Consider the following 26,035-nt stretch of genomic DNA (forward strand, 5'->3'; position numbering starts at 1 on the left):
CTCAGACTTTTCCATTTAAAATATAAGATGGCTATATTTCACAAGTAATTGGCATGTACAATCTCCCCTCTAGGAAAGATCCCCTAACAGCTGTGACTAGGCAAGGCTGGCACATGAGCTATGGTACTAGAAAACCTGGGAATGCTGAAGGAGGTGAGAAACAAATTGAGTCAGTTGTAACTTGGACCCAAGAAAACTGAAATTACAGCTACAGAAAACATCTTACCTCAAAAGTTATCATTCAAATGAGTATAACTCTGTGGCCAATCTGCCACCCTGCTCTTAAACACAAATTAATTTCAGGTCCAGGTGGCTTCTTAGTGCAATGCTGTGATAAATGGCAGAGCCTTTATTACTGCTTGGGTTTTGGGGGAAGAATGAAAAGCAATTGTCTTAAGGAACTAAAAATGAGGATTGCTCTCTGCTGTCTCTCTCAGCTGTGAGCTGAAATGTATAAGCTAATCCATATATTATTAATTTATTCCTTTTTTTTTCTTTGTGTTTGTTATGAACCTAAATAAATAATATATCACTCTAGGCAGAACTGACATACTGGGGGAAGCAAATGGTCTAAAATTCAGCACTCACAAACAGGTGCAAAGCAAAGTCATTCAGGATGGGGTTCAGATGTGAACCAGAACTGATCCTCTCCAGCCTCAACATATCAGAGCTCACCTTGTGTGGCTGCAGGGCAGGCATGGCCCTGGCTGAGGGAGCAGGAGCACAGAGCACCCCAAGGGCACGGCTGGAGGAGTGCAGATGCAGGATGAGACTGCAGCCAGCACGTGTGTGCGATGGTCAGTGCTACCTGAGCCATGCCCCAGGCACTGCTGACCAGGGTCCCTTGTGCCACTGCTGGCACCACGGCAGCCTGTGCCCGTCTGACTGACCCTGCCCACAGCACAGCATGCAGAGCAACACTGAGCCCTTTAGAGAATCCCACAGTTTCTTCTGTCTGGGGCTTTTTATTTACCTTTACTGCACATTTAAACATTAGAGGATTTAATGGATTTCCTGATGTGTGGTGCTTTGTCTGATCTGCACAGTTGTAAATTTATCCCAATCTTTCCCAAAGAAAAATAACTACCTATTAATACCACACACAAGAAACATGGATAATGCTCACTGTTTCAACCATTAAAAAAAAAAAAAAAAAGAAAAAAAAAAAGAGCGTATTATACTGTCAGTGAAACCCATATCCTCATCTTTATTAACTATAGTGGTTTGTCTATTCTGACTTCATCCACTTGCTAATTAAGCAGAAGTTTGCTTTGCATATCAATTTTTAATATCCCTTTTTTTACAGTTAAGTGAGAGTTGCAGCAGCCAGCTTGTTCAATTAAAAGCAGCTCTGACCTAGTTCCATGCAAAATCAATAGGAAGCCTGAAATTCTCACAAACCATCCAACATTTAGGGAAGACACGGCTGAACTGCTTCTTGGTGCTCACAGAGCACATTCCTATGAGCAGTGTAGGGCTTGTTTTGTTTTATGTGGTGAAATCCAGAGGAGATCACATTGGCCTGCTACAGACAGCCAAGGGAGGAGAAGAGGGATTGCTGAAGAAAATGCATTTAGTTGATTTTCTGTAGCTGTCCCAAACCTGCTAAGTGTGCAATCCTGGTTATTAAAACAAGACAGGAAAAAAAAAAAAAGCCACAATACAACTAGCTGAAGACTCATAAAAGAAGGGATAGATTTATAGCAAAAGATTTATATCACAGATCTATCAATCAATGCTTTAGAACAAAAATAGTCAATGAAAATTATATAAGTTATGATCTGCTTGAAAAATAGAATAGAACTCTTTAAGTTTCAATAAACTTCAGCTAGTAGCATTAGTCCCTTAAAAGACCAAGTTTTAAAATTTCACCATTGTAAGACATATTCAACATTATTTGATGTCCTATGGTAAGAGGAAAATTGATTGAAATAAAGGAAAACCTATTTTTACAATTAAATGAGGAGAGACATTTTCCATCCCTGGAAGTGTTCAAAAATCTGCAGATACGGCACTTGAGGACATGATTTAATGTTGAACATGGTGGTGCTGCTGGGCTGACAGTTGTAACCAATGATCTTAGAGGTCTGTTCCACTCTTAATTCTATGATTCTATGATTGATCCAAGATAATCATATTTTGGCATATATTACATAAGTGATGACAATCACCTGTTTCCAACAGGGCCATCATTATTTCTTAATTATTCACTCTGGCTTGATCTTTGAAGTGTGCGTATTCTGCTGCAAATCACATCATAGCCCCACCATCTGAACAAAGAGGCCACATCTGGAAGATATGCACTGTACAGATGTACTACTAAAGCTAATAAAACCATTGTCCTGGGACTCTCAATATTACATCAAATGGCAGCATATTAACAAGTTTTCTACTTAATTCAGACTAGTCACAATTACATAATTAAGCAGAACACTTTATTATCTGACATTCATTGCATGTTTCTTTTTTTATCATTTTCCTTTCAGACCTTGGAGTGCTGGAAATTGGTGACCTGCACTTAGACAAACCCTAAGAGAAGCCTGTGTCTTCTGGTGCCTTTTTGGGCAAAAACCTAATTACAGCAAGTCAAAGGGAATTCTGTTACTGACTTCAACAGAGCAAGGGTTTTCCTTCCAGCAGTTATTAGCTGGGGCTAGCCAGCCATGCTGATTCATATGAATAGCTGATCATAGGGAGCTGAAAACATTTCTTTTAAACAGTTTGTGCACACAGATCTGCTGATAATCCAGGCTGTGCTTTTAATTAAAAAACTAAATGTGTGCACATACATTTCATACCCGTAGGTGGGTATGAACAAGGTCTAAGACTGCAGCAGATAGGATGTAAGTAGAAGGAAGAAGCCTAGCCTGAAAACTCTGAGTGTGGCAGGCTTGTGAAACTTTGGTTTCACTGCCATTAGCCTTGGACTAATTAGCAACATGCATTGCACAGACTGCCATGCCCACCCCAAACTCTATAATGATCAAAGAAAACACTGTTAATGAAACCCATAATGGAACTGTGGAAATCAGTCTCTCTAAAGGTGGCCCAACTGTTACCTGGGATTTGATTTGAAGGGATGGCACCTGCTCTTACTTAAAGGCTTTCCTTCTCAGCCTCATTCATTTCACCTCTCACTCATTCTGTTATTCAGGTTCTTAAAATACACTCTTGATTTTTGAAAGAAGACACAGTGGTTTGATGGGTCCTGCACACACCCCAGCACAATATGGCAAGAAATCATAAGGCAAGAGTGAGCCAAAAGAGCTGAACTACAGAGACATTTCAAGAAAAATGTTTTTGTAGAAAGTTCATGACCTTATGTTTCAAAGCTTCACTTCAAAAACATCAATCTTTCATGGAAGTCCTGACTATATTAAACTTGTCAACACTCTTTTGTCAAGTTTTCTGCTGAAAACCAGCCTTTGAACTCTTTCGGGAGTTTGGATGTAAGGTTTTTCCATTTTCTGAACACTTTAATTTCTTTTAAAGAGTATGTTTTTATCCAGATTCAGTAGTAAATGTGAGTCAGAAATTGAAGATAGAGTAAAGGATATGGATTGTGGAAACTGGGGACAGAAACCATCCCTTCTGTATGTGCACATAAAAAATATCAGTTTCAAAGTTGAAGTGAAAATTAATTCTTTCCTGGCTATTTTGCCTATGGTTTAACTAGCCGTATGAAAAACATTCTTATTAATGCATTTCTCTTTATTGGCTTCATTAATGAATTAGAAAATTTGCCTTTCATTATTAGAACACACATTGTGCCAAGTGCACAGCTCTCCTTTTAGCCAGTATGTTACCTGTAAAAGAGAATCCTGACACTTCCTGACACTGACCTCATCTGAATTTTGCTCTCTTTTACAGAGCCAGGCACAAGCACCTAGTGTTGCTGTGCAGCCTCTGTGCCTAGCTCTAGGTCAGGATCCCAAGAATCCACAAGATTCCTCCCCGTTACAAGATGAAACCTTTCTGTCATTCATGCTTTCTATGCCTTTTAACAGAATTAATTCTTTTAGGCCCTCCCCACTTTCTAATTAGAGGTTTCATTTTGCGAACTGGTTTTATTCTTGCTAGAAAAGCAACTGTGAAGCTGTGCCAGCACAGACTTCCGATATTGAGGAAGTAAGTAGAATTGCAGATGGTCTTGTAACAGCTCTGGCTGATGTCTGTGCTTGCAGGGCCTTACTATTATTGCCTCCACAAGTGTGCAGAGCAGCTACTGTGGTTGGCGCAAGGCTCACTCTCTGTGTCACAGCACATGCAAACTACATACAAATTACACAAACATTGCTGGAGCAGTAAATTAGCTACAGATTTCCTGGAAGAAGGTACTTTTTGAGTCATGAATTCAAATGCACACACAAAAATAAAGTAATTGCCATCTTCAGTAAAATTAAACACACAGCTTCTCTCTTTCAGATGAGTAGTTACAAGAACAATGGTTCTCCTTACTCAGTCTTAAGTGCCAGATAAAGTGCTAATTGCATGTTACTGTTTTAACAATAAAATAATTATTAGGGATGGATAATTCTGTTCAGAGCAGTGAAAAGAATGTGAACCTTCACATCAAATTGAATGTAAAGGAACCTGATTTTTTAATATACATGATTATCCTCACAATTATTTCCTCAGTGTTCCTGTGCTTTTCACCTTATCTATACCCAGCAAGTTTGTACACCCCAGAAATTTCATACTTTGATATTTGAATCATTTACATGTATAACCTAAATAAAACAATTTTTAACACTTAGATTTTTCTTATTACTGATAGAGTCTTGGAAGGTTCAGAGAAAATTTCAGGGGAAGCACCTTTCCTCCATTAAGAACCCAAGACTCTTTATCAGAATATTATCTCTTCTCCCAGGCAACTAATGAAAGCAAATGAGGAAATGGCCTCAAACTGGACCAGGGGAACTTCAGGATGGACATCAGAAGAACTTCTTCACTGAGAGCATTGTCAGGCATTGGAACAGAGTGCCCAGAGAAGTGATAGAGTCACCATCCCTGGAAGGGTTCAGGAAATGACAGTCTGTAGTTTGTTTAGCAAGGTGGTGTTTGGCCAAAGGTTGAACCCCATCTTGAAGGTCTTTTCCAGCCTCAGTGATTCTGTGGGTAGATTAGACAATACACTGACAAAAATGTGCAGCATATCATGCATTCATTCACCACTCAGTGTTTATATTATTCACTGCAACATTCTAGAAGCCAAAGTACAGAGTGGTTTTGTAAGGAACAGCAGCCTAGGACAAACAGAGGACCCTCCTGTCATAATTTATAATGGGATCCCCTGAAGTATATCCTCAGGGACCTTTGTATTGAGTCTTTAATGATGGGGTTTAAAAAATGAGCTTATTCAGGCAGGAACCAATTCAGTCATGCCAAAAAAAGTGTGTCCTTTAAAAATGGATATATGAACCACTCAGCCCAAGATATTGCCAGTGTTTGGTACACAGATCAGTAAGGTAAAAACATTTTAAGAAATATAAAGGTGAGAAATAGCAGTCAGAGAGATGGGATTTTGGAAGTGAGGGAATAAACTTTGTTGCACCCTTTACTCCCCACAAAGTTCCCACCATCTCCTCTTAAATCACAGAGGTTCTACAGCTGTGTCACTGTAAGAACAGATAAGGCATTTAATTAAATCTTTTCCCTTGTAAAGATGCAATAACAGTGGCTCAAGAAATCCTTGAATCAGTTTTCAGATCATAAGCTGGTGTGCAAAAGTGTTTAATTTAACAGCGATCTCAAGCAGCTCCTCTAGCTATGATGCAGATTGAAGAAAAAAAAAATGAAAGTTTTGTTTGCAAAACTTTTTTTCACTCATGATTAATTTTGAGGAAACTGTTATGATATGCTCTGTTTGAAACTTGTGCAATATTTCACCATCCCAAAGTTCTCAGTCCTTGGTTTGGTGGTGGTGGTGGTGTGGTCTGTGTGGTTTTGATTACTTTTCCTAAACAACATGGGGATCTCCTTCCCTGTGATTTGGCTTACGCAAAGAGTCTTACATACCATCTCTATACACTTCCCGTGGAAAAGGTCAAATGTGGTTCAAAGTGCTTTATGAACACTGTACTTAACAATAAACACAGACCTTCCTACTACTAATCTCTAATTTTACTAGTAGGACTTAACAAACAAAAATGCACTTGAATCCTAATGCAAAGAAAATCTGACTCAATTCAGAAAAAGATGCATTTCCAGGTTACAAAGAAAAGTTCTGAAAGAGCTGGCAGCTTCTGCTCTCAAGCCCCTGGCCCTGCCAGCCCAGCCAGCTTCATCCGATGTGTCTGTGCCAACTTCCTGAGTGAAGGAAACATAAATAACCCTGCACCATTCTATTAAATCAAACTACTTCCACTCCTATCCTCTTTTTTTTCCTTAGTTCTTTCACAATAGGACCTGATACCTTACACTGACACCACATCCCCTGAAAAAACCACAGTGGGAAATTTTAAGAAAATGTATTTAGCAGTTTTTTTGAAGCCAATATATGGTCATGGAAAACACCACCAGATTAAGTATTTCTTGCCATTAAGATTGAGCACCCATAAGTTGGTCATAAATTGTGTGGTCCTGCTTGAAACAGAAAGGCAATAAACTCTCCAGTTCAGCATCCTGCTGTATCACTGCACCATTTTGAATACAAGCTGTTCTAGTCACAAAGGACACATTTATTTTCTTGAAGCCAGAGACACAGATGGTATAAACTGGAGTACCTCTCCTGATTTCAAATAAAAAGCAGTGATTTATAAGTGTTGAGGATTTGGTCTAAAGGTCAAGATATTTCTCTGGCTTAGAAAGCTCTGTTCAGGGGAGTGGGGAAAATCAATGGCACTTAAAACTGAGAACCTATTATCATTATCCATGTCCTTAAGTGCAGCACATGTTCCTTTGCTTATTTACCATATAGTGAACTGGGTGCCAGTAAGTGAATTTAAGACATTTTTCACCCTCTATTTTTAACAACTTTCAGCCATCTCACATCTTACTGTACATTAATCATAAAGAGAATGTCTTTATTATTTCTTTATCTGAAACCATATTTTTACTTGAAATATAACAGAGAGAGAATAGCTTTATCTTTTCTTTTTTACCCCTTACAAGTTTATTTCAGAAAAAGAAATTTTATCAAGCAGTCAAGTAATATAAACAGAAGGAATAAATAAATCTGTATACATCAATCAGAGACAGCAGCTGTTTCCAGAAAAACCTGAGCAATTATTTATGAAATTATGTCTTCTTGAATGCTTCTGCATACCCTCAGAATCCCGGGAGGGCCTGATTTCCTGATGAGCCTAAATTGCTGAATTAGAAGAGGAGACAATGCCATGGTACCAATTAGCAAAAGCACTGCATATCATCTCAAAATGCTTGTTTTGTGTTTTAATAACTGCATCTAACAAAAAACATTCCTTCATCCTAAGCATGGAGGAACATCCCACCATTAATGACTTGAATGACTAAATGCCCTTAAAATGGCCATGGTCACTTTTGTGTGAAAGCAGCAAGACAATAAACACAGCATGCATTTCAATCAAGGAACAGGTGTCCATTGATTTATCCATTAGAAACAAGTTCTTAAACCTGACATTACCCTTGGTGCTGAGAAAGAATGGAATTACTGGCCTGCAATGCAAATTGGGGCAGTGATGGTGGAGGTGTGGCATGGAATTGCCCTGCTGGGATGTGCAAGGTGCCACAGGGCTGCAATAGGTGCTTCCACACGTTTCCCCTTTGGACCTTTGCTTTGCAGCTCACTGCTTCCCCTTTAGAATAAACAAGCCCAGGTGAAACTATGTTTTCCTGCCTTTTGTGGGCTTGGCTGAAAGACCTTACTGACACATTATGATTTTTTTTTTTCCAATTATTGTCTGTGACTGCTAACTGGGGAACACATGTCAGCTTCAACAAGAGTCTCCAGCTGGCCGGATTAGCTGATCAAGCCCAAAATACTTAGTCCAGTGGACACCTTCCTTTGCTAGGGATCTAAGGACTACTGTGGAAGGACAACAGCAGGCATGGCTGAAGCAGCATTCAAGACCACTGAACTGCAAAGTGAATCTTGTTTTTTCTCAGAAATTTGGCTCCTGAAGGATGCTGACCACATCTGGTCATCCCCATGTGTACACTTCAGGCATTTTCAGTGCTGTCCCACAGCATGGCACAGCCCCCAACAGACCCCTCCCCTGGGGGAGGACAGAGCTGTAGAGACCCACGTGAGTCTGACAGATCATGACTTTTGTGGGTGAAGGTGTCCACATTTCTTGCTCCAAATATGCACTTACGAGTGAGCACCTGCAGGAAGTATTTCTGATGCTGCTACTCCTTGGCTTGCTGATGTCTTGGTAGACTGGAATAGATGTAGCAATCCCCTCTTGGGGTTTGACTAAATGGAATTAACTGTGGCAAGATCATATCCTTCCAGGGGTGGACGAGTGTCATTCTCTTCAAAGCTGCTGTTCTTTTTACCTTTTCCTCTGGCACTTTCCCCTGCTCCCACTAAGTGTTTGCTTTCAGACCTACTTTCAGGACTGTCAAATGAGATGTGACTGTTTTGATCACCTCATTTAATCCCACACATATCACGGCTCATCAGATTACAAAAGCTTACTATTAGAGAAATGGATGCTTTTTCAGTGATGGAGAAATCAGTACATCTCTGGCTCAAAGGTTCAGGAATAACTGAAATGCTGTAGCTATCTCATTAGACTGAATACAACATTCATACTGCATAGAATCAATTGCTATAATGCACGAAAAGGGACAGAGAATTAGGTTGACATCCCTTTAGATAAAAGTATGGAAAAGATATTAACCTAGAGGTTAGAAATCAGGTAGGCACTCAAATTTTAGTCTCTAATGCTGACTCAGCTGTGCAGTAGTTGATCAATGGATGTAATGAAGTATCTACAATGGTTTTTATGGACAGCCTCATCTTGCAGGCAAGTTTTTCCTGTTCAGGACAACAGAGGCTGGGCAGGTACACAAATGAGAAGCTATGTGCACAACACCATCCCAATCCCACCCTCCTTAGGCCAACACTTCTCATTCTAATTCTGTTAGAAATACATCAGCTGAAATCCTGCCCTATGCCCCTCATTCTGGACTTAATGCACAAACATAGAGGTTAAATGGGCCCACACGGGATGAATTTTCACTTGATGCATCTCCCAAACTCTGTTCTCCATCACACTGTTCAATCTAACAAAGCTGACTGAGGAATATAAAATGACCTGAACTAGAAGGGACCTTAAAAATCATCTAGCTTCAATCTCCCTGGCACAGGCAGGGATGCCATTCACTAGATCAGGTTGATCAGGGCCCCATCCAATCTGGCCTTGGACCCTGCCAGGGATGGGACATCCAATACTTCCCTGGGATTTCTAGTATCCTGGAAAGCAGCAGTATAAAAAAAATGGAGGAAAACAAATTTCTACTCTAAGTCTCAGCTGCCTGAAATCAGCCTAAACTCCTTTTAACAACTGAACTACTTCAGCATCCCCTCCCCCTTTCCTTACACTATTTGATATGTTTAGATTCTTAATTCAGTACCAGCCAGGAACAGGAAATGTTAATAATTATTCCAATTTTCAATCACTATAACTGAGTTTTCAAAGTAGCACGTTCACAAATTTCCTCCCTTTATGTGACTAGAAGCTGAGGAGTAAAACTCTGTAGGCAAATGCCAACGCAGCTCTGAAGCCCTGCAAAGCAGCTTAGGAAAACAAAAACCTGAGCTGCTGTGCATCACTTGTTTGACCTCACACCTGTGTGCAGAGTCAGAGCACACAGCTGAGGTCACTGCTCTCTTTTGCAGATCCTTAGGGAGAATGTTTGCAGTAATCGCTCGAAACTGGTATGAAGTTCCCAGGAAACTGTGAGGAAACAGAAGTCTCAACAAATGGAAACAATCAATACACAGAAAGAAAGGCTGGTCCTGACAAGGATTTACAGGACTCCCTCACAAAGCAAGCCTTGGAGCCACACACACAGCCTGAAAGGCAGTGCAGTGCAGGTGCACAGCAGCCTCTGTTCTTCTCTGTGGGATGTGGGGATGCCTTCAGGCACATGACTCCAGTGCTACCTCCTCATGGAGTACAGTGTGTTTCTATGGTGCAGAAATGACAGAAACAGCAAACAGAGCTCCAGAAAAGCTTCAGAGCATTCCTTTCCTCTCCCTCCTCTTTACTGAAGGACACAGGTGACACAGACACTCTGTGCACAGCGACAACAAAGGGACACTGTGGTTCCACACAGATGATGGAGTGGCCTTACTTCAGAAAATGTGGCCCTGAGGTGTCAGACTCCTTAGTCCCACTGATTTATTCCAGTTTCTCAATAACACAAATGAACCCCAAAGAAATAAAATGGACAGGGATAAAAATGGAAAAAGTGGCAGAAAAGTGAAGAAAATAATACAGAAAGGCTAAAAGGGCAAATTTACTTGTATACTAAAGCTTTTAACTAGAAATAATTTTTGTGCAGTCCCATCTCCTCAAAAAACAAAAACAAAAACAAAAACAAACACAAACAAACAAACAAACAAACACCCAAAAAACACCCCAACAAAAACAACCAAACCCCCTCCCCCACAAAAAAAACCCCACTCAAAACCACCAAAAAAAACCCCCAAAAACCATACCAAGAAAACCTCTACCAAAAAACACCCAAAAAATCCATTCAAAAATAACACAAATTAAAAGCCAGCAAATACATTTGGAGTTTGGACTTAGATGCTAAATTTCCACAGTCTCAGTTGCAGTAACCATAAAGATGAGACAATTATCTCCGTAACTGCTGAAATATTTTCCAAATAGACTCAGCTGAACATAAAAGTTAGTATGCTCTTTTTTTCAGACTTGCATATGGTAGAGAAGACTTCAGACAAGTCACAGGGGGCACAGTCTTGGAGAGTTCAATGAGAAAGTGGCTTGAGATGTGGTCAGAATAATTTTATATTTTAGAAACAAACATTCTTAATTTCCTAGCATGACTTTGTAAGAGTCATATACCTTCTTTTCTGTATGTTTATTTTCCTCTAGATTATGGAAATTTTTCTGAATGCTGAGAACAAATTTCCCTGACAAGGCAGTCCCAGTTAGTCCCACTCTGCATTTGCTCTCCCACTGCTTCAAACAAACAACCCAGGATGGTGTGGTTGCCTCAGGCTTCCAGAGTGATTTGCAGGATCAAGGTTTCTTTAACATATCAGATGAGTAGCCCAGCCTCCCCTGTCTATCACCATGTAAATCATGACATGTAAATGTGGCACTCTGGTCAAATGTCATGTTCAAATCTCCCAACTGAGATTCTTTGTGGTGGATCATTTTAATGTAGAATTGAAAGACGTAAAATGCCAGGCCTGTATGTGTTTTCTATAAATCTTAGGGTGTCTTCTACCTCTGCACTATCTGAACACAAACCTGATTCTTGCTCAGGGCAGTAATCCCTCAGGATTAAACCATACTGTAAATACCAGACAAATTACAATCAGATTAGATGGGCAGCCTGTTCATTTACTCAACAAAGCTGCTCTCCAGAGTCTCTACACCACTGGTGTCTATTTATAACATGAATGTGTTTTTCTTAAGTAAATGAACACAATTTCAATTTCATCTCTCTCCTGTTCTTACCGTTTGTGGCCAATAAGGAGCACATTTCTCCTCTTAAAGAAAGTGCTCCTTGAGAGGCCAACAAGGCTGTTCTTGGCACAGATCTGCAGGGCAAGATTTAGTTTAAATTTACCAGTGAATGGGTCTTTGAAAGTTTTGCATTCAATATCAGTCATGTAGAATACAGCAAACATATTCTGGAGATAGGTATAAGACAGCAGCACAGATATGCTGGAATTTCCCAGAACTTGCAGTATTCATGGCAGGAATTTCTCCAGGTTCCAAACCTGCTTACACTGGTGGGAGTACAAACCTCTCCTCCATGGTGTAGCATGGGATTATAGAGGATTTCTGCTCACTTATGAATAAGAAGCATATTTAACAATGTTCAGTATTACCTTCCAAAATCTCCCTAGCACTCCGCTAAAATTATTTATAAATGTCACATCACATCCCTCATAATTGTTCCCAATTACAAGAATCATCTTGCCTTTTAGACACAAACTTGCTTCCATCCAGCACACAAATCCGGTGTTGCTGTAGTTTTACTACTGCAATCAATTAATGAAACCCTCCTGAATCATGGAGCTGAGACTTTCCTAAAACAGGATTAATGACTACAGGCCATGAAAATACTAAAGGCGAATCAAGCAAACTGCTGCACCCAATAGTATTCTCTGCATCTTGCTAAGTCTATTCTCACCTTCACCTTCTGACTGAAGAGTAGTTATTCCTGATGTGCACAGAGATAAATAATAATATTGAGGCTGGAGAAGTGGAGCCAATGAGTCAGGAGGGATGAGTTGTAGGCCAGCCTAACCCATTGCCACCAAGCTTCTCCATTCTTATACACAGGCATATCCTCACTCAGCCGCAGAGGTGCAAGGCAGACAACTCTGTCCTGGAAACCCAGAAGAGGTGTCCTGCTGAGCACCCTGAGCATGCCCCAAAGGGCTGTGACCACACTGCAGTGAGTGACATAACAGTGGCACAAACACAACCAGAAATACTGTGTGGAATTCACTTCCCTTCTGTGGTGATACAGTAGCCTGGAAACCAGAGCATGCTTTTATCAGGTATAAACCAGTGCAATTTATCATACCATACTGAATATGTTAGAGCTATCAATAGCCATAATATTGTATGTACACAAATATGAGATCAGCTTCTCTCCAAAGACAGCTTTTTCATTAGGCAGGTGTCAACAGTTCAAAGTCATAAACAGATTTTACAGAAGTGGAGGAGAAACCATCCCGAGTCTGCTTTGCACTGAGACAGGAGGTGTAAGAACGACCATCCACTGCAGGACACCCACTGAACAGGAACATTTTTGCAACAGAAATACTGGTGCCAGCCTCTGCTTTCACACATGTGACTGTTGATTTCAAAAGGAGTTTCCATATTTCACTAGCTCAGAAGTACATGGTGTACATGGTGTAAACCTGAATGCATATGGAACATTGATTTTACAACACAGCATAAGACAAGTCAATATTGGCTTCAGGTTTTCCTGCATAGCCTCCTTCTGTGCCTTTCTTCCTGTGTGGGTTTATAGGTTATGTGCATTATAGGTTATGTTGGTTTTCAGATCAATTCACAGCACAACCTTCCAACCAGTCACACCAGTCCAGCTGAAAGAGATATTCCATGGCACAGCATGGAAGGAGAGGAATGGTTTACAGAGAATCACAGAATCATTTTGGTTGGAAAAACCCTTCAAGAGCATCCATCTTAATCTTTGCTCCAGGCTGAACCAAGGCTAAGCTGGTATCTCTGGTTGCCATCATATTTTCCAGGATTTCTGTCCAAGTTAAGGGTGATCAGTGGATCTTTGCAAATTACCTTTTAACAGCTACTGTTTGCTTATTTTGCTACAAGCTGCTTACTGTCTTAGCATCCATCAAGAAAGGAAGGATGTGACAAGGTGAGAAGATCCCAACCTCACATGGAACATTTACAGCTGTGAAAAAATTAGTGAGAACTGACTCTTTTTGCAAGACCAAGCCATGAATCATACTTCAAAGTGCAGTATGCATACTTAAAAACCTTAAATATATAACAATATAAGAAATATAACAATATGAAGACTAGAGAAATTTTAGCAATAATAATTTTTCTTTTCATTACAAGAAATTTCTATAAGGAATTCAGAACTCTGAGTTATTTAAATTTTTGCAAGCATTTTGATTTAGTAAAGTGCAGTAGCAGATATTATTATACAAAGATGAGGAAAAATTACATCAAGGACTTACTTTCTGCAGGTTCCTTAGATCTTCTGCCACTGGAGGATTTCCTCAGGAGACTTCTTCCTGAGGTGAAGAGGCTGGTTAGTTCCTCCAGAGGACTGGTGGGTGTCCGAGAACGGGAACTGCTCTGAGATGACGACCCATAGGTGCTGACTGAGACACTGACCATCTTTCCTCCTTCTTGCAATGTGTTTCTGGCTGTAGAATGAGGCACTGATGGAGAGCTTCTTGAGAGACTTCCTGAATGTACAGAGTCATAAGGTGGAGGTCTTTTGAGGCTTAAGGGGGTAAGAGACCTACCCATACTGACAGGAGAAGGTGAGGCAGAGTGACTTTTAGGATAACCGTGTGGAGACTGTGTTCTGTATAATGTAGAAGGATGAGGAGGTGAGGAGGTGTGCCCAGGGGTGCTAGTTCCATGAGATACTGTCTGGTCTTTCTCCAGTTTTTGATGGCCTGGTGTGTGAGGTGGCAGTGAAGATGGAGAAGCTCCAGCTTGCTGTTTGATGTAAGACACGTTTTCTAAGACGGGGAGCTTTGTGACCTCTAGTGGAGTTAGAGGAGACTCGTCAGAATTCGGGGAACACTGCACTGGTGCTGGTGGGAACACCAGCAGTGGAGGTCTGTGGGAAAGCAGATTTGGAAATGGTGGGGGTATGTCACAAAGCAAGCCCTTGGGAGTAGATGGCACTGAAGACTTGGTGAAATCTAGGTCAGGCACTGTGGGAGTAGCACACTGAGAAGAACAGGTGTGATGGTCATATTCACATTGACATTTTGAATCTTGGCCTACGTCATCAAATATAGGGTATTTCATCTCCTCATAGACCGCTTCGCTTTGGTCATCCTCGTCTTTTTTGAAGTCTCTGAGAATATTCCCAACCATTTCAATATAAACAGGCTCTTCCTCCTCTGTGTCTGGAGCAGGACTGCTGACCTGCGAGAGCGAGGCATCCCTAGTGAGGGTGGTCTTCATAGGGCCATGCTTTTTGATGTAGGTTTCATCAAAAGATGTGCTTAGCTGAGTGTTTGGGTTTCGTTTCGGCTTAGGAGGTGGAATCTTCTTTGTGTACTCATCACTGTGAGGTCTTGGTTTGGCTGACACTGAAAACAGAATAGAACATAAACTAGTCAGAAGCCTGTAACATGCCTTGTCAACCATAGGGTCGCGTTACAGTGTCATAATTCTGGAATGGATTTCCTGAGACCAGCTTGTTGCTGGTTTTCTCTGGTATTACATCAATAGAGCAATATAAAAATAACACTCAATTCAAAACTCTCCTAGACTTCCCCCAGAATGCTCTGACACTCCAGGATTAAGTAACTAGTGAGCACTTCCCTTCCTCCGAGACATCTGTTCTTTCCCAAACTCTTTGGGACAGGGGACTTTCCATTTTTAAATATTATGCTTTTCAAATATCACTGTAGGATTTTAAAGACCCATAGAGTTGCCAGTGACATAACACTGAATATCAAAGTGAACTCCTTTTGGCTCCAAGAGAACAGTTAAGGTCCTGGACAGTCATACTGGAATGACAGTGAGGTAACTGCAGTGACAAAGTGATGAATCAAGACCTTTTTATTTATAGTAACTTTTTGCATAAAGCACAACAATCGTCTCAGCACTAACTGAGAAGGAAAATAGTCATACACAAACTGTAAAATCTGCTGTTGAGATAATCCTAGTGATTTATCTGGACTCTGTTCTATTGTTAGAATCTCGTGAATCTTTTCACAAGATTTCTGTGAAGTCAAGGAATAACAAAGTATCTCACAGATTTGGATCCTTTCCACACTGGTTATTTATAGAAACCTTGTCTTTGAAATTATAAATCAAAACATTGTGATGAAATTCATTTGAAATGAGAGGTCAAGGGTTTCTTGGAGATTATAATTTATGACTTAAACAATAAAGAAACCCATGCAAATTGCATTTTGTTCACTTTGCATAAAGAGCTAATAAAACATCTAATTAAATGTTAGGGTTAATAAAATGCCTCATTAAATGTTTAAGTGAAGTCAGTTTTTATCCTAAGCAGACTCAACAAACTTGTTCAGAAAGAAAATTTATCACATACGCTAAACCTAGCTCATATTTCTAGAAGGTAATTGATACCTCATTGGTAAGTTCCCCAGTACAAACAAACAAACAAACAAACAAACAAAGAACTAAACTAGTGGACAGGTTAGAATGGTAGAGAAATTTCCAGACACCTTCTGCGGACCCATCAGCAAACAGCCAGCAAATGTCTGATGCTAAAGCAGGCAGGCAGCACTCGTGGAGTTGAAACCTCCCTTCTAGAAACAGCTGCAAACATATTCCTAAAGCCAGCAGTGAGACAGTGTGACAGTGACAGCTCTGCCAGCTCAAAGACAGCATTTTGAGTCTGGGAGGATGCTGGCTCAGAGCTGGAAGACACCCGTATTAAAGCACTTTACTAACGTGGTTTGGCCACTATCAGAGGAGGATTCAAACAGTGTTATCACTTTGTCACACTCCTGCTTTGATCTGCTAAATAACTTCTGTTCAATTCCCACAGGTGTAGCAGTAAAGGCAGATGATAAACAAGTTTTGATCAGGAATAAGGAGCTGTGAAAGTGTACATATACAAAGTAATGAGACTACTCTTTGCTAACAGCATTTGTTTTAGCTTAACACTTAACTAAGGTACAACAAAGCAAAAAGCAAAAGGAATCTTTCCCGAATTAAAAGGGGGGAAAAAAAAAGACTCAAAAATTATATTATACTTTCATGATGGTTCCAATTAATGTGTTCCACTTTGCAGCAGGCTGGGGACATGCAAAAGCTACCACAGATAAGAGTGTTTGGTAGCTTGATAGTTTTTCACTATGTGGATATATTCTAATGCATTTTAAATTTGTCTTTTTAATTAACCCAAATTAATTTTCTTGAATGTATTAGGCTAGACTTTTGGGAATAAGATGTAGGCTACCAGAATCATTTGGGCTTTGCAGAAAATATTACTTGTGATGTATTTGACAATACTAGCAGATTTTTCTTGCCTGTTTCCAGCTAAATCACTATTTCATTTCTGTTTAGTGTCTTATTTGTATATTATGTTTTTGTATAGTCTACTAGCATAAACTTGATCTCGGTCCTCTCTCCAATCTCTGTTAATCTGATTTATAACCCTGTCAAAAGCAATCTTATTCATATTGCTGTCATTAAAATGAAGACACAGCCAATGAAACTGGCACAAACTGCCTGATCATTTGTGAAGATGTTGTACATGACCTGAACCCTACTTCAGCTACATTTGAAAATCCTGTATTTTGTAAACACGTGCTTCTCACAGTCTTCAGTTCCCTGTGCATCACGCTGCCATCACTAATGGATACCTGAGAAAGGAACATTTCCTGCTCCTCTGCTTCCTCAGATCCCTGTTCCCAGTGCTGCCTTTTACATCTTCTGTGCCACAGGTGTCATGCTGAGAATGTGCTCTGTCTTACAGCCACAACCCCACTCTTTGATATCTTTATCTGGATGGATGTTAATGATGGACAAAATAATCAAAAGCTGAGTTACTCTTGTGCTGTGGTCATTCAAGGCTAATGTTAACTGATATTTTTTCTAAAACCAACCAAAAGTGATTGAAAGTGCTGTGTTTTTAAATGTTTAGAAAAAACATTTTTTTTCTCTTCCCTCATTCCATTTTCACAATTTTTACCCAGCTGAAGAGGTTCTGTTACGTGGTCTAAACCTGTCCTTGGGCGTTGGAGTTCCCATATAAAACATCCACAGGTTATTATATTGCAAACAAGGAAATGAGAAATGTCAAGGCAAAACGATTGACATTCTGCCACCCAGCCTTGTCTTTTTGCATGGGTTGAAATGAAGTACCACAATGACACACAGAGCCTCATCTGCCATTGCATGATATGTAGCATTAGCCTAGAATACATGGTGACATTATCAACAAAAAGGTCAAATGACCCAGTTTTGCTGTATGAGACAGGGTAAAACATGATAAGGTGATTTACTTTCTATTTGCTATTTAAAGCATTTTTCCTCTGCTGCAGTTGATTTTACTAAACCATCTATTTCCAGGAGGTGGTGTGTTACTGAGATCTTTTTCCCTTAGTGACAAATTGGACTTTTCAAACTAAAAATTTGAACTAGATTGTTTAAATATTTTACAAATAAAAAATATACCTCCAATATGCTGCACAGAGCATGAACATTTGCTGCTATAAGACTCCCTAGAGAAAATACACAGGTAAATGGATAGAGATAATAACAAAAAAAGTTTTTTATAATTACTAGGAACAGAGGAACTGTTCACACCCACTAGGAACTCCCTCAGCTGCAGGAGGCAAACTGAATTATTTTTAAGAAGGCTATGGTGCAAGACACTGACATTTATTTAACAATGGTGTCTACACTGAAACACGGCAAGGGCTGAACTCTACAGCACACCTGTTAATGAAATATGGATTATGAACTACTGTTCCAGCCCAGGACAACAGAGAAAAGTAACAGTGATCCTGCAGCTAATCAGAGCTGTGCAAGGCTAACAAAAGGAGCAGGGAGTACTTGTGCACTTCCTGTGTTACCAACATTTGGCAGGGATAGATGTGCATAAATGCAGAAGCCCTGGCAAGATCCCACACCCAATGAAAGGAAATTATTTGGCAATCTCCAGAGAAGAACAGGCAAGATTGTTGAAAGTACTTGACATTTATCAGGCAGAAAAAGCATTCGGTGCCTGCTGGGAACTTAAACTTCTATGAAAAGCAAACCACGCTGGCATATTGGTGATACACATACTGCCATGGTGTCTGCTCTAAACATGGAGTAATTAAGTGCCTTTCAACGTGAATTACCATGTCCTTGATGAAACTGTTGCCTGTAACTTGTGTTGAGACTCTGCCACTACATCAGAGCACACGAGTCCTGATCCAAAGCTAAGTGCACAAAGAGAGTTGTTTCTTTCCCCACCAGGTGCAGCTTTCCTCAAACCCATCTCAAAGTGCACCACAAAGCTCTTGTGAGTGCTTCTGTTACAGACACACACAAACACAAGAGCCCCAGGCCTGTGAGGAGTCTGAGGTGCTCAGGGGATGATGCTCAGCACCTGCTCCTGGTCCTCTGTCCCCAGAGGAGCTGCCCCAGCTGTGGGAGCTCTGAATGTTGTGCCAGCACCTCCTTGTTTGCATCAGAACCACCCAAACCACCACAGCTGATAAACTTGCAAACAGAAGTGAAGTGTCCAGGGTTCTCAGTGCCTGGGCAGGAACTCTCCATGTTTAGCAGGACACTCCTTCCAATTAACTGTCTGGCTCTAACAAACTTTCAGAGAATCAAGAGATGCAGCTCCAGTAACTCCAGGTCTCATATCCAAGCAAGAAACACAGTGCTTAAAATAGCCCCCTGGAAGCCCTACTGAATAAGGAGAATATGACATTTTTGAAATGAGATATTTGTAGTGCAAAGGTTATGCATAGCTTTCAAACATGCCCAGACAATCTCCGTTTCATTGTCAATTTTGGAAACAGAGAATGCTTCTGGTATTATCCTGTTGAAGTATTTTTTTATTCTTTAAGGAGAGACTGAAATATGAAAACATGTTGTTAGATTGTTGTTTATTATTTGCTCATTGTATAAGGAATGAGTGAAAACATCTAAAAAATAAAATTAATTTGGCTATTTTATATTGTCCTGTGGGTATTTTCCAGCTTTTGCATTCCACAGACCAATCCAGCGAATTGTTCTGTTCATTGTAACAAACAGAATAAAACCACAAACAGGAAAATTATTCCCTTTCAATTTCTACAAGCGGCTATAGATCCAATGAAGGAATGATTTGGGGCCTATTTTTTTTTTTTTTTTTTTTAAATCTTAAAAATCAGACTTTAAATGCAGGAGGATTTAATCTTGCTGTATTTTAGGGGGTACCTCTATCAAAAAGAGCTTCCAGGAGTGAAAGGAAATAGAATTTCTTTAATTAAACTCTGAATGTGTTGGATACTGAATCACAGATGCACAGATTCTGATTTTCATCACAATATTCTAAAGAGAACATCCAGCTTTAGGGTAGTACTGAGCCTGTGGATATATGTACAAGCTCAAGACGATGAACAAGCAGTTCATTTCATTAACACCAGTGGGGTTACTTGCACAGGATCTTAAGTGCATTTGTGCACCAGTGCTTATATTGGGTTAGATTTCATTATCTCTGTAGATGAAGTTTGAATAGTCTTAGTGAAACTGATTTTTTAAAAGGCAGAGTCATCTGAACTATGCAAAATATTGGCACTCAGGAGACCTGAGTTTAATTCATCTCTTTTCACAGGCCACAGGGCCTCACCTATCATCTTACCTCCTAATGCCACCTTTCAATATGCCACTTCTGCCTTGTTAGGCTCTAGGGTATTTTACACAAGGGTTTTAATTTATTAGTTTATATCAAAACTTGCACAGAACTTCCTATCATTGGAAAGCAACAGTAGAAAACAACAAAAAAAATTAAATGTAGTTATTGGGGACATGCAGTGTTGAAAATGCATCTTTTCTTCGCCAAGAAATATTTGAAGGCAAATGTTCCTACACCGTGAACAGCCATAAAATATACACACAAAGATGCATCTTAGCAAATGATTATTGAAACATCACCAACAGTTTGAAGTAACATCAGAGAATGTACTTCTCTCAAGAAAAAATTCTAGCTCTCAAAATAACACTGTCCTGATGGACACAAGGCCCTTCCCTGCAGGTTACCTCCTCCTTTCCTAAAAGATATTCTAAAAGAAGGGAAGCACAGGGGAGGAATAAAAGGACCATCTAATTAATTCAAACAGGAAATGGGTGGTTTCAGCACAGTGGTTTTAAGCAGTACATATTTCTCCCCCTTCATGAATCTATTAGCTCTTAGTGGAAATTATTTGGGCATTTAAAGAGGACAAAACTATACTGAAAATGAAAGGACTAAAAGCCAGTGTCATAAAATAATACTGACATACTACTCTTATATCTCAAGGCTATGATTATGGATATCTCCTCAAAAGTATTCAGGTCCCTTTATTTTGGCTATGACTTCTTTTGGCTTTTAAAATGATTGATTTCTGCTCTAATTCAAAGTGGTGGAGAGCTTGTGGCTCTGGGGGTGATACTCCAGAATTACACATCAGTACACCAGAGAGCAGAACCAGGGCCTGCAGTTAAATCCAGGTCTGCATTGTTCCAGCAGTCCAAGCACTGCAGCTGACAGGCTGTGCTTGGAGACATTCTGCTCCCAGGTTCAGCTCAGGGCTGAGTATCTGGGCCACAAAACTAAACTCTCAGCCCCAACACCACAGCCTTTTACACTCTGCATATGCCAGGGTTGTTACACCTTCCTGGGGCTCACAAAACCAGCCCAGGGCACCAGTGCCTTGCTGCCAGAGCCTCCTCCCAGCCCTGCAGGTGCTGCCAGACTTTGCTCTGCAGCACCAAGGCAAGGGCAGAGCCAGAGATGCCAGGATATGTCAAATCCTTTGTAATATCAGCATAGTGCAGAGATTCCAGAGCAGACTGAATTCCAGGTTTTCTCCTCCACAGCTCTCACTTCTCTGTACCTCCACCTGGCCAATTACTCTTTCCTACAGTGTGAAGGTTTCCAAAAACTCACAAAATATTACAAAATTATTGTCTCCTCCTGAATGCCCAGCCTCATGCTCTCCTATATTTGGAACTTCACATCCTTGTCTTTTTACAGAATGAGTAATTATGTCCCTGATTTTTCCAGATAACATTGAATAGGCAAAGAAAAAAAAAAAAAAAAAAAAAAAAAAAGGATATTTGGGAAATAATTACAAGTTATTTGCAATCAAGCTGTTCTGTACTATTCACTGAGGCTAAAAGTTACTGTCAGTTGGCACAGGCCTGGTAAGGCAGAAAAAACAACACTTTGGATAACTAAGGAAAGAATAGTCAATTTGAATCATCCTCCTTTTACAGGAAAACTGATATGCTGATTGCAAATGAAGGCAAATGGAAATCTCACTGTAATTTCTTTTAGGTTACACTCTTAGTACCTATCTAGAAAAATATCCTTGAACTAATATAAATACAAGGGGCCAGATTTCTGGCATTAAGTTATTATTCTGGGTTTAAGTTATAGAAGTTCCAGTGGAAGAGGCTCTGAGGACAGAGAGGTGGGAGAATTACCAGGGAAAGATCCTCATTCTGCCCACACATGTAACAAGTATTTTTGAAGTTCTGGTTCATTCTGAAGTCTGCAATATGCAAAACAGGTTTTGCAACCAGTGCTAGAGTGGCAATAAAAATTTCTGTAACTCTATATACTCTGAAGGAATTCTAGAGAAAGGCAATTGGTATGGAAATTTCTCTATCACAAGCATCATTAGTGAAGAATGTACAAATGGAACTACTGAATCACGCATGCAGACAAATTAATTTACAAAGTCCATGTGCTCATTTGTTGGTGTCTTTCAAGCAGGAATCTATATAGAACTGGAGTACTGAGGGGTTAAGCATGTTCACAGCACAGAACAGTAAAACAGCCACAGAGCAGAAACATCATCAGTAAAGCCTTTCTAATTTATAGCACGATTTGAAATGAAACCTGAAAGAGTTTGCTGGTTTACTGTGAATTAACTGCCATTGCTCTATTTTTATGGCTCCCTACAAACTGACTGCCTTTCACAGGGAGAGCAATGGGTGACACCAGCCAGCCCCACCCCCCAAATCAGCATTTTTGTTGTGGTGCAGTCCTCATGGAGCTGTCACCCTGCACTAGCTGCCCCTTCTCCCTCTCTGCAGCTCCCCTGTAGCTATTGCCTATCACACAGAAGACAGTGATGCTCTGAGTTTCTACAGGCTGTGCCAATGGATTGGCTGCATTACAAGTGCAAGAGAAGGTCTCTCCTCTGTCCAGAAAGGGAAGCTCCTGGTGGTGTGTGAAGAGTGAAGTCCCATTAAGACATGCCCTAGACACCTACATCACATGAGCTTGGTGTGTAGGGGACACAAGGACAGCAGTGAGTGTTGAGTTGCTTATTCCTGTTACCTGCTGCCCAAAGGCACTGAAGGCCTCTGTGGTATTATCTGTCAATAATATGTATAATCTGTACAATTATCTGTAAACAGAGGCAGACTCCAGTCTGAATGCAGCTCCCACCTTCACAGGAACAACACTGCTATTGATTACTGCCTGAGACAGCTGGGGGCAGCAATGTGGGAAATCATTTGCTGAACTTTCATGAACTTCTTGGAGAAGTTACAGCACACAGGCTCTCTGACCCAGCGCTCACAGAGACACTGAATGAAATAAATCTCTGCAAGACTTCCTAGCTCTGGGGGATTTCTGAAACCAGGACACCCAAATAGTGGACTCCAACATTATTTACTGGAAAAATGGTAAAGAAGGAGATCAAGCTAGAGCAAGAGCAAATACTAAATGAAACAGTAAGTTTAACTTACCTACTTTATTTATCTAGGAAAATAGTCTGTATTTGCTCACTTGATTTGTTGTTTTGGTTCACAAACAACCAGACCAGAACACTAGCAATTACTATATGCAAAGACTTGAATAATTTATCCAGAGATATGAGACTCCTCATTTTTCAGATCCTAAGCAATGCCTATCTTCTATTTACAGCTAACATAAGTAGGTCAAATGCATTATTTGCTTATATAAGTAACAATCTGTTTGCAAGCTTCTAAAATAATTGCAGCCCATTAAATCAAGCTGGCAGGCCTACTAAGGTGGTACTGAGCTTGTGGGGACTCCAACATGAGATGTGCTGTGTCCAGCTGGTCCACAGGCACAGCAGCCCCACAGAGGGTTCTGTGCTTCCTTGGCACCTGCACAAGGAACCAAGAGATTCCAGTAATCCCCTCTCCCCTAGAAGTTCAGTGTGCTCTGTACAGTCCTTTCCTTGAGGCAGTTGTACAAAGCTGCCTGACACATCCAGCAGCTCCTTCCGCCACCACTGAGCTCACATTTCAAAACAAAGCACAAGGTTGATAGCCAGGGTCAGATGAGTCACCACAGCAAGAGCATCAGAAAGCAAATGAGCCACAATGAACAAGAGTTCAGTGACAAGGGGCACTCTTTCCTTTACCAGAGGCCACAAGGTGACCCTGCAGGAGCAGTTCCTGTAAGTTGTCACTGAACATTTTTGGGTGAATACGATGACAGCTGAAGTGGACAGAACACTGCCAGAACTGCTCACAGGCAGGCAGCAGTGCCTGGAAATGTAACAGCAGCAGCACTATGGTCAGAGGCTGAGTGCTATAAAATACTCACTATAATCAGCTTTAGGAAAAATGCCTCCCAGCTATTAATTTTACTTCCATCTCCATAGGAGTGACTCCTCTCCCCTCAACTCTAAATAAAGTGTTGACAAAATTACAGACAGGCCACACTTTATCAGCCGTCTCATGCTCAGAGCCTCTCTGTGTGTCTGGCAACTATCATTTCATCCTGCATTTATTTGCAGATAGTGTAGTGAAATTAGTAGAGCCTGTAATAGTGTTGATCTACAAGGGCCAAGCAGCTGGGCCTAATCCCCATAAATTCACCTGGTATGACTGCAGTGGACAGTGCTTTTTAACAGTGTTTTGTGCAGTTCCAAACAAGTTTTAGGAGAAGCATCTCATTTCAAATGTCAGGCTTGATCTCATTATTCCACCCGAGAAGCAAGATGGAGGATGAAAGGGCAAAGATGGAGCAGAAAAAGGAATGGGAAAGCAGAGGTTATTGCTATAACCTAGTGTTTTCCAGACTGTTTCATTTTGTTGTTTTTCAGAAATGAATCTCTTTGCAGGAATTCATCCCCACCACTGAGGCACAGGCTATGGCAGAGCAGAGCTCAGAACAGCCTGAGCTCTGGGGGGGTGGTTATACACCATCTCCTGGGACTGTCTGTTCTGTACACCCATAGCATTCAGCATTTCAGAGCTGCACCATAATGGCAGCTCAGATTTTGCCATCCTTTTTCACATTCTGCAGCATCAGTGATACCAACAGGAAGCTGAGAAAAGGAACTTGAGCAGTTCCTACACTGAGTGGCTGCTTGAAGTCTTCATTTCCAGAGTGACTTCCCTGAGTTCACAAATGAAGCCCTGTCAGGTGTGCAAAATTTCACATTAGCAAGGACAGTGGTTTTCACATATTCCTTTCTCTACTCAAAAGCCTCTTTCTAGAGTGCTGCTCACAAAAGCAGTGTCCCATCATCTCAAGCTTTCCATGTGAGCAGAAACATTCTCATCATAAGCTGATTGCAAATTACTTCACTAAACAAAGCTTTTGTCACTATCTCTGTGTTACAAAGGAGGAATCTGTGACACTGAGGGACAAGTGAAATACTCAAGGTCATCTGAGCCAGTGGCTGTTCCTCCACTTACACCCCTGGGAGAGGATGCTTAGTATTATTTTACTAAGTCTCCATTTGGCATAACACTTACTGACATGCAAGTGTGCATTTGCAGGACTGGGGTCATATGACAATGAGTCACTGCAGATATTTGGCCACACCACCAGTAAAAATTATTTCACCTTTAACATACCAAAACAAATTCAGAATCATAGAACATTTTGAATTTTCATGCTGTTGCTTGCAAACACTCAAAACGAAGAAAATAAGTAGGCCAGACATATTATCAAGCTTTTGCATACACACTAGTCCTATAGCTTCAAGTTTGTGCTTGGCACACTTTGGTGTGTTTGCTTTTTGGTTTTGGATTTTTTTTTATTTTAATCACAAGGTTACTTACCATCCTATTCACCAAAATTCAGATATTAAGAGACTTCCATTGTCATAAGCAAAACCCTAACCCCATTGAAACTGAGACTTCTGGCATTACTCTAGTGATTCTAAAGCAAGGTTTGGTATTCTACCAAGAGGAAATAGGAGAGAGCTCCATTTGTAGTCATGCATGGAGGGGAGGATGTCAGCAATCTCCTTAATCCCACAAAGCACCATTAGGAACAACAACCCAAAGGTAATACTGCTGGTTTTTCCAGGCATGTTTATGCCCAGAGAGTCCTGTACTTGTAGTATTGGTTTTACCACTAAGCATAAGGGGAGCTATAATTCTTCAATTGTTATTGTGCAAGAGGGCTGTGACTTTGAAGGTAGAGTATTATTTGCAATTATCTCAGAGAAATTATGGGAGCCATGCAAATATTATACCATTGTACT

The 26,035-nt window shown here is 40.5% G+C and overlaps 1 protein-coding gene across 1 annotated transcript in view; it reads right to left on the reverse strand.

Annotated features, from left to right (window-relative positions):
* Window positions 1–26,035, reverse strand: part of NYAP2 (neuronal tyrosine-phosphorylated phosphoinositide-3-kinase adaptor 2) — a gene marked incomplete at its 3' end in the record, with an annotated part of 132,821 nt that overhangs the window by 36,516 nt on the left and 70,270 nt on the right. Inside the window, exon 4 of the mRNA XM_083868621.1 lies at window positions 13,874–14,971. Coding sequence (XP_083724747.1) covers window positions 13,874–14,971 — 1,098 coding nt within the window. The remainder of the gene's footprint in view (window positions 1–13,873; window positions 14,972–26,035) is intronic.

This window comes from Zosterops lateralis, assembly GCF_965231275.1.
Source record: "Zosterops lateralis genome assembly, chromosome: 10".
Lineage (NCBI taxonomy): Eukaryota > Metazoa > Chordata > Aves > Passeriformes > Zosteropidae > Zosterops > Zosterops lateralis.